This window comes from Kryptolebias marmoratus, linkage group LG17 (genome assembly GCF_001649575.2).
Source record: "Kryptolebias marmoratus isolate JLee-2015 linkage group LG17, ASM164957v2, whole genome shotgun sequence".
Classification (NCBI taxonomy): Eukaryota; Metazoa; Chordata; class Actinopteri; order Cyprinodontiformes; family Rivulidae; genus Kryptolebias; species Kryptolebias marmoratus.
Genome location: NC_051446.1, coordinates 20,253,215 through 20,261,427, shown reverse-complemented (window position 1 = coordinate 20,261,427; position 8,213 = coordinate 20,253,215). Strand labels below are relative to the sequence as shown.

Genomic DNA, 8,213 nt, shown 5'->3' with positions numbered 1-8,213 from the left:
CGTCTCCAACGAGTACATCCTGTCAAAAAAGGTCTGAAAATAACCTTTGGGTGTGAGTTTCTGCTTCATCTCTGTCAGATGTTTGAAGCAGATTACAAAGAGCTCCCTTGTGGCTCATGTTCCTAATTATTACAATAAGTCTGAGCTACCTGATGTCAATCAAATCCTTTAAAGTTCCTTGAAATCCTCACAGTTGGTTCGATCTCTTTTATTTGAATTAATGTTTACATCTTTTGTTTCTAGGTGTGTGTTTTTTTGTTTTGTTTTTAAAACGCACTGCTGTACTTTTTCAATCCGCCCCCTAGTGAGGGCAAAGACGTCCTGCAGGACATGTTGGACCCTGAGGGATCCGCACAAAGAAACAAAACGGTGCCGATAAGAGGCTGTGCAGCAGATACACGGATGTGTGACTCAGTGAGGGGAAACACACGTTTTACTAAATATTTGTCATCAATGAAAGCTACAGGCTGATTTACAATCCAGACATTTATGGTCATGTCATGTAAACACTTTGCAGAAGGCAGATTTGTCAACTCAGCTGATATGTTGGAAATAAGATTAGTTAGTCTAATATGGCTACGTTTTTTTTTTTAGATTTTGTCTTAATTTGTCTTTTCCTGCTCGACTCCTGCTGTGCTCAGCAGTACTGCCGTCATCCTGAACGTTATTTTTAATTCATGAGTTATAAAAAAAAAAAGAAAAGAGCTCCAGCACTTTATCAAAGCTGCAAACACCCGCTTAAACCTCCTGTCGACATAAACAAGATTAAGATTCAGTAAGATTCGGACACTTTGATGCAAACTGCAGGACACCATTTGTCAAACAAGTCTGCTAACCTTATTTCCAGCCCAACTGTCTTTTTTTTGGTTTAAATGGATTTTTTTAGTTGCTGTTAAATGAAAAAACCCACAACTGAGACAATAGGATGACGTGTTGCAAACAAACAGACATCTACAAATTATTGAAAGATATAATTTAATGATTTTTCAATCATTTCAAGAGATATAAATGTACGAATTCAAGTACTCATAATGGGACGTTGGCTCAATTATCCATCATGCTTTAATAACAAAAACAGAAATTGCTAACTAACAAAATTACAACTAGCCATGTCAAGAAAAGTATGAGTTTTCTCAAAAGATAGTCTGAGTGGCAAAAAAAACACACCTTTAGATCAAGTTTTTCACACAACAAACTGTCGTTTAAGAAGAATCAGACTGCTCTTGACGCAGCTCTTTGCAGTTTTATAAAAATATCCTTTTTATTAAAGAAGTGTGATGGATAAATGAGCCCAAAAAAATCTTAACTGGGAAAATGTCATGTTGTCATTTTTAAAACCTATAAGCTAGTTTAAAAACTATTTATAGGAGGTACAGTGTGAATCTATTCATACTGACAGGTTGTTTTCTGGTACGTTGTACTAAATTAGGTCAATAAAAAAACATGTTGGAAGCTGAAAACCACAATCAAACAAACACTATTGTATCTGATGGCGATAAGATGATCTTTTACGTAAATAGACAAGCATCTCGAGCGTCCGCCTGAGCCTTAAATGATTTCACACGGTCAGGTATTCCTTCAGTTTGTCCATGATAGCAGGCATTTTGTCTGCGGGTATCAACATCACTGTCCTAAAAGGCTTCATGGGTACGTCGTCAAACGACCACCTGCCGCTCAGACAGGAATCTGCGTCTTCCTGGACCGAGTAGTGGAACTTCACGATGGCTTGCTGCAACAAGATAAAACATTGAGGCTTGTTTATTTCATAGCTGATACGAGATTAAATATTTAGCTGCTGCCTGGACTGATTTGACTTCACCTCGTAGAAGAACTCCTCCTCTGCGTTGACGAACATGTACTCCTCTTTAGGAGCTCCTCCTCTGGCTGGGATATTCGCGGACGCCTCTTTGCACGTCTTGCTGATCATCAGGCAGTAGTGACACTTCCCACTGGGCTTGTTTGTCTTCTGAGCTTCAGCCATTTCTTCCCTAAAGGACAAATTAATATTTGTTATTTTTCTGCATTCTACCATTGACAAAAAAAAAAGCCTCAGTCTGGAAGGACATTCATTAAACCATTCTATCTTAGGAGTGGGCATCTTTAAGTACCTTATTGTAAAACCATAAACACTGATTTATTCATGCCAATAAAAGAGTGCTTAACTTTGATTGTGGGGAACATCTGATTGTTTTATTAACTTTGTCACTGAATTTAAAATTACATATTTGTGTCCAAAATCCAAAAAAAGTAAGTCTGGACTTGATCTGAATTACATTTGCTATTCCTCCACAGTCAAATCTTTACATCCCCTAATAACTGGAAACCCTTTTCCCCTTTTTATTTCCACTTTTCACTCATTTTATTTCAATCTTCCACGCTAGAACCGTTTTCGCATTCTGCAGACTAAAACGCTCTTTCACCAAGTGATATTCTTCTTCTTCTTTTGTGACTTTAAGCAGATGGAGGGAAGTGCAGGCGGAGAGAGCGGCACTCACTGGAGCTGTTTGTGCAGAGGGAGGGCGATCTGCGGAGGCACGTTGATGAAGCGCTCACTCAGCAGAAGCCCCACAGGCTTGGTCGTGTCATTCAAGATCTGCTGGAGCTGTTCCGTTACGCTGTGGGGGGAGTTCTTCTCGCACTGGTCCACAATCAGCTCCTTGACCTCCTCCACACACTGAACGCCCTGCAAAAAAAACAAAAAAAAACCCATCTGATTTCAGTTTAGATTCGCTGCATCGATCCAGCAGAAAAAGTGCAGCCATGTTACCTTTCTCTCTGTGAGGTTGAGCATCGTTATAAAGCCAAACACTTCATCTGGGTCATCGTTGTCATCGCTGTCCTCTGGAACTTCAGCTTGCTGCCAAATGAAGGTATGATGGTTAAGAACAGCTGAAACAAGTTAACTTAACATTTCAGACCAGAACAAACCATGAAAGACGCACCTTGATGACGCTTCCAATATGGTTCTGCTGGATGATGATGTCTGTCATCTCTGATGTGTTTACATGAGCCTTCAGAAAGAGCTGTGGCCCACACACAAGAAAACTGACGTCAGTGGCACCACAATAACAATCAGTAGCTCATATATGAATATGAACACACAGATCCACACCTGCTGCAACAGTTTCTTAATGCCGTTGAAGTCGTTGTCTGAAATGGTGTGGGCTTCAAAATCCACCACGACCTCCTGGAAGAACAAAGAAAAAGTTACAAATTAGGATAGAGAAATAAAAAAACGGCACTATTATCAAAACTAACAATAAAAATACTATTGAGCCACTCTAGTGACATAAATGGACTGTTAGCTGGCTAGCTTAGCGGCTACGCGTCGTTCTTACGACTTCGTCACCTCGTTGATTTCCTCCTCCGACGCATCGCTGTCGTCCTCCCCAGATTCGTCGTCGTCCTCCGGATTCTCCTCCGAGCTGTTGTCGCTTTCTTCGGGATTTTCTCCCAGCCCCACGGCTCTCCTCTTAGCTGACGAAGCCATGTCGAAGCGTGAAAACACGTGTGTATATTTTTAAGTGGGGCGGGGAGAAGGTTAAAGTTCAACAAGTTAAAGGCTGGAAACTAACGTTTAGTGGTCGCCATTTTGGCTCTAAATGCATAGTTTCGAAACGCTGTTCGGAGCCGCAATGTCGGCTCATTGGAGCGGTTGGAACTGGAATAAACCATTTAACTAAACTAAATTAACTTTCAAAGCTGTATTTTACTGTAATAATTACTGGATTACACAATGTAATTGTATAATACGATTATAAATATACTGTCTGTTAATTTTGTTTTGTGAATATATTTAAGATATATAAGATTATCAAACAGGCATCTCCACGGACACCCCTTCCCTGACTGAGAATGAAGTGGTCTACATAAACAGCTGAAGGTACATCAATTTTATGCGACGCTTTGGTGTTTTTTAACCTTTTATCGTTGGTTGTATTGTGGCGTTATAAATGCTAGGCGAAATAACTGTTAATATCACCGACTGGTTCTTTCAATAAGGATGTCACGACAGCTAACCTGTCACCTATTATGTTTTGCTAATGTAAACCATAACAAACCGACTTAGCTAACATTGTCCAACTTCTCGACTCTGGCTTTAGCTGTACATTGTCAACATTTATCTATTTTAATAGTCGTTTTTCGTAATCGTGACTCATCAGTGTTGCTATCATCAGCGTGCATGTGACAGTTTTTTGGGTGTAGCTGAGCTAAAAGAGCCTCCACACCCCTCTTGTCTGTTATGGTTTCTGCACATTTGAGTTCCTGAAAGTTGCAGCAGCAGGTTAAAATTCACCTTGTGTTGTTTAAGTCTCCTTCTTTGTCAGGATGCATGTGTTGCTCCTTAAAGAACCAAGAGACGGAGAGTCTGGACCTGATCCTTACATTCAGGTAGACGCGATTTTCTTAAAATCCAGCAGGTTTTAAGATTATGTTGTTTAATTAAACCAAGTGTTTTTATTGTTTTGACTCTAAAGGAGCTGGAATCACAAGGACACAAAGCAACCCTAATACCAGTTCTGTCCTTTAAGTTTGTCTCACTGAACACCCTGTCGGATAAGGTAAATAATTGCCAGTAATTAAATCAATGCGTCATTTATTTTCATTTCTTAAACTTCACGCGCCAGGCATTAAGCAAAATATCTCCTGAATCACAAAGTGAATTGTAATTAAACTTTAAGATAATGTTGCATCTAAAAATATTTACCTTTTGGAGTCAGCCATTACAGCTTATCAACATTAGCCATCACTAAAATGTCTCTAACTCAGTCAGCTTTACACATATGTAGCTAAAATTTGATGTGGTAGTAGCTGAGGGTCATCCACAATTGTCCATCTGAGCTGGACAACTCATCACGCATAAAATGACCAAGACGACCTTAGTTTGAAACTCTGGCATAGAAGTCAGCGGGCTATAACCGTGTCTTCTAGGAACGCCTTTAAAAGTTTAAAATGTTATATTTGTTTTTCAGCTTTTCCAACCAGAGAAACACGGCGGACTGATATTTACCAGTCCGAGAGCTGTGGAGGCTGTGAAGACGTGTTTGGAAGCAGAAGGAAGGCGAGAAGGTGAATTTATCACATGAAACAAATAGATTTTAACCGTTAGCCTCCTCTTTTTCTGCCAAGCCAGGAATTAAAATTACATTGGTTACAAATAATGTTTTTCTTTTATTATTCAGAATGGGACAAATGTGTAAAAGACAAATGGAACCTGAAATCCGTCTATGTGGTTGGGAAGGCAACTGCGGCGTTAGGTGAGTTTCTACATCATCCGTCACCACGTTTTTCTTCAAGGGATTTTCTTCATGGGTCGTTGGCCTTTTCAACCAATTCTAAATGTGTTGGAGTGCGACAGACACCTGTGTGTGAAGCGGTTTGACCACCCTCAGTGTGACGTTTTACACAAGTGACAGTTTGCTGCGAACAACAGAGATAGGGTTTGGTCTTTAGGAAACGAGCAGCTGCTTCCTAAAGTTTGCTTTACCTGATCCTGTGACTTCTTTATTGTCGTGTTCGATTATTTAGATAAAACACTTTTTCTGTTTATCTGGCGGCACTGAGACCTTTCCTGCTCAGCACTTTGTGGCTCTTATTGTCACAAATCAGATGTTTTCAGTTTCAACTTTAAACTCCATACTGCTGTGTCTAAAATGTCCTACAGGAATCCCACATTTAGATTTACCAGACCACAGGTTAGTTTTAAATTCAGCAGCTTTAGGGTCACTTTAATGGGGGAAAAAATATTCATTTGTTTCCAAGTTTTGACATTAAACTCATGTCGATAATAAAGTTAAGCCCAAGAGAGCAGAGAGCTCTACTGTCTTTAATATTGTTATTTATTTACTTATTTATCTGGTAAAATCATCATCGTTAAAGATGGACGAAGCTTCGCTGTCTTCTCGCGCTGCTCGGTTTTGTTTGGGCGCCGCCGTTTTGTCCCGCTTACACACCCTCCCAACTCGCTGACGGGCACGTGTCAATCAGTGTAACGTGACACTTTTTAAGCGTTGAGTAACTAAACATACAGCTGCATGGTAAGAACTACACAAATGAACAATATCCGAATGTATGTCCCATTTGTTTTCATGGAGGGGCGGGGCTTAAAACTCATACTGCAGCCAGCCACCAGGGGGCGCTCGTCCTTTGTGACATCAAGGTCCGGTTTCCTGTCCCGTCTCTAGTTATGATATATTTCAGTGCTGCAGCCTAAACTACTAAAACCTTTTGAAAAGTTTATATATAAGGTACAAAAATACTAACACTTCTTATTATCACAATGTACTTTTCTGAAATATAAAATCACTTGTTCATTTACGCAAGGCATAAGTGAAAATGTACATTTTTTTTCTAGGCCAGGGCTGGACTTAATTTTGGTTCCTCTTTTAATGTTAAAATAACTTTATTCTTATTATTAAGACCTTAAAATTGAAACTGGAAAAGAAGAACAAAATGTTGTTGTTTTTTTAAGACTGAAACTCTTTATGATAATTTACTTTTTACTCTGATATAAATATAATCCTATTTAAAGGCTCTCTTAATTCTCTTTTTCAACCTAGCAAGGTGTGAAATTCTCCACCTGGTGTTTTTGTTTCTTCTAACCTTTTATAGATAAAGTTTTATTATTTTTTTGAACAGGGTTGTTTTAATCTTTGTCCACAGTGCAGAGTCTGGGTCTGACGCCGCTGGGGGAGGACACCGGTACCGCAGACGTCTTATCACCTTTCATCATCCAAAGTACGCTGTGATATATTTAAATTTTTGTGCTCCTTCATCAGTCTCGACGTTAATAGAATCTTTTAATTGTTCTAATAACGTGTATGACTTGATGCTTGATTCCTTTCTTAGGAGAGGATAAAAATATCCCGCCACTTCTTTTCCCCTGTGGTTCAATTAAAAGAGAAGTCTTGCCCACGGCTTTGAGGGAACACGGTGAGCATTCTCCTCTTTTTGTGTCTCACAATTAAAGCTCAGGTCGATAAAACGCCCTTTGGGGTTAAGCTAATTAACAAAATAGTGATTGCATTACCTTTTTTGCCACTGTGGGGATCTGTTTCTTTGTTTCCAGGGGTTCCTCTGGAGACGCTGACTGTCTATCAAACCACCGAGCATCCTGATCTGGAGAAGAATCTGAAGAACTATTTCACCGAGCAGGTGAAACTTCATCTCCTTTTTTGTTGTTTCTTTTAAAAAAACACTTTTTCTATTTAGCAAACTGCCCGTCCGTATGTGTGTGTGCTCGTTTGTCTGTAGTGTCAGCAAAATATCTCACGAACCAGAAAGTAATCACCAGATGTTCGCCTACAAATGATTAACTTTTGGAATCAGCACAAAACAAGATGGTTGCCACGGCCAAGCTGATGTTAAAACACATAAAAATGGCTACAACTGGGTTTGAGCTAAAGTTAGGTGTGGTTGGAGCTGAGAGTCATCCTCATTACATCATTTGAGCTTCATCAAATCCTGCAAGATCTCCCCGTGTTGCAGAGGATCACACTTAATTTACACAATTTGACCAAAACGGCGAAAACTCCATCTCGTCTTATCATAAAATGATGTTAGTTTTCAACTCTGGCACGGAAGGTGGGGAGTGATATGCCTTTTCATTTATTTTCGTTTTTTTTTCTCCAGGGCGCTCCAGCGAGCGTGGGCTTCTTCAGCCCGTCCGGAGTGACGTTTTGCTTGAAAGCGATCCGGAGGCTGTCAGGTGACCGGCTGACTCGCATAAAGGTGCAGCATTTTTTAACAAAGTCGCGCTCAAAAAGATGTTTATGTTTCCGGCGCCTCAAAGTGTGGTTTGGTTTCCAGTTCGCAGCCATCGGGCCGACCACGCGGGACGCCATGGCCGCAGCAGGTCTGAGAGTGAGCTGCACTGCGGAGAAGCCGACAGCTGAGCACCTGGCAGCAGCCATAACCGAGGCTCTGCAGTGACCACTGATTTATATACTACTATAGATTTCTTTGACTTCAATCTTTTTTTTTTTTTTTTTTTTTACCAATGTTTGAGCTTCAAATTTGCACTGAAAAGTAAAAAAAAAAAAAACTGGCTTTTAATAAAGTAAAATGTAAATTATTTTCAAAAACAAACCTCATTCAGTTTTTTTTATTGTAAAAGACTCCGGTGTTGGAACCCTAACCCTTTCACTGCTCAGATAAAAGTGAAGCGTTTTACTTTTTCCACAGTTTAGTGACAGTTCATTAAAGTCGTCGGA

At 39.9% G+C, this 8,213-nt stretch overlaps 2 protein-coding genes across 2 annotated transcripts; one reads left to right on the top strand and one right to left on the bottom strand.

Annotated features, from left to right (window-relative positions):
* Nucleotides 1–961: 961 nt before the first annotated feature.
* LOC108246936 (BRCA2 and CDKN1A interacting protein) lies at nucleotides 962–3,593 on the bottom strand. Its single transcript, XM_017434718.3, has 7 exons — nucleotides 3,350–3,593; nucleotides 3,113–3,187; nucleotides 2,943–3,023; nucleotides 2,768–2,857; nucleotides 2,496–2,683; nucleotides 1,820–1,988; nucleotides 962–1,729 (listed from the first exon to the last, which is right to left on the bottom strand). Exons 1-7 carry the CDS (start codon nucleotides 3,488–3,490, stop codon nucleotides 1,559–1,561), a joined length of 915 nt encoding a protein of 304 aa, XP_017290207.1. The 5' UTR covers nucleotides 3,491–3,593; the 3' UTR covers nucleotides 962–1,558.
* Nucleotides 3,594–3,889: 296 nt separating this feature from the next.
* uros (uroporphyrinogen III synthase) lies at nucleotides 3,890–8,074 on the top strand. The gene is made up of 9 exons (XM_017435683.3): nucleotides 3,890–4,392; nucleotides 4,479–4,562; nucleotides 4,974–5,070; nucleotides 5,184–5,258; nucleotides 6,664–6,738; nucleotides 6,850–6,933; nucleotides 7,070–7,155; nucleotides 7,633–7,731; nucleotides 7,810–8,074. The coding sequence occupies exons 1-9, from the start codon at nucleotides 4,330–4,332 to the stop codon at nucleotides 7,930–7,932; spliced, it is 786 nt and encodes a 261-aa protein (XP_017291172.1). The 5' UTR covers nucleotides 3,890–4,329; the 3' UTR covers nucleotides 7,933–8,074.
* The last annotated feature ends 139 nt before the right edge of the window (nucleotides 8,075–8,213 follow it).

Bases quoted from the DNA above. Each gene is read 5' to 3' on its own strand.
- LOC108246936 (XM_017434718.3), bottom strand. From the start codon at position 3,490: ATGGCTTCGTCAGCTAAGAGGAGAGCCGTGGGGCTGGGAGAAAATCCC. The intron at 3,024-3,112 runs GTGTGGATCTGT...TGTGGGCCACAG, and splicing joins TTAAGAAACTGTTGCAGCAG to CTCTTTCTGAAGGCTCATGT. The intron at 2,684-2,767 runs GTAACATGGCTG...TTTTTTTTGCAG, and splicing joins TCAACCTCACAGAGAGAAAG to GGCGTTCAGTGTGTGGAGGA.
- uros (XM_017435683.3), top strand. From the start codon at position 4,330: ATGCATGTGTTGCTCCTTAAAGAACCAAGAGACGGAGAGTCTGGACCT. The intron at 4,563-4,973 runs GTAAATAATTGC...TTTGTTTTTCAG, and splicing joins TGAACACCCTGTCGGATAAG to CTTTTCCAACCAGAGAAACA. The intron at 6,934-7,069 runs GTGAGCATTCTC...CTTTGTTTCCAG, and splicing joins CACGGCTTTGAGGGAACACG to GGGTTCCTCTGGAGACGCTG.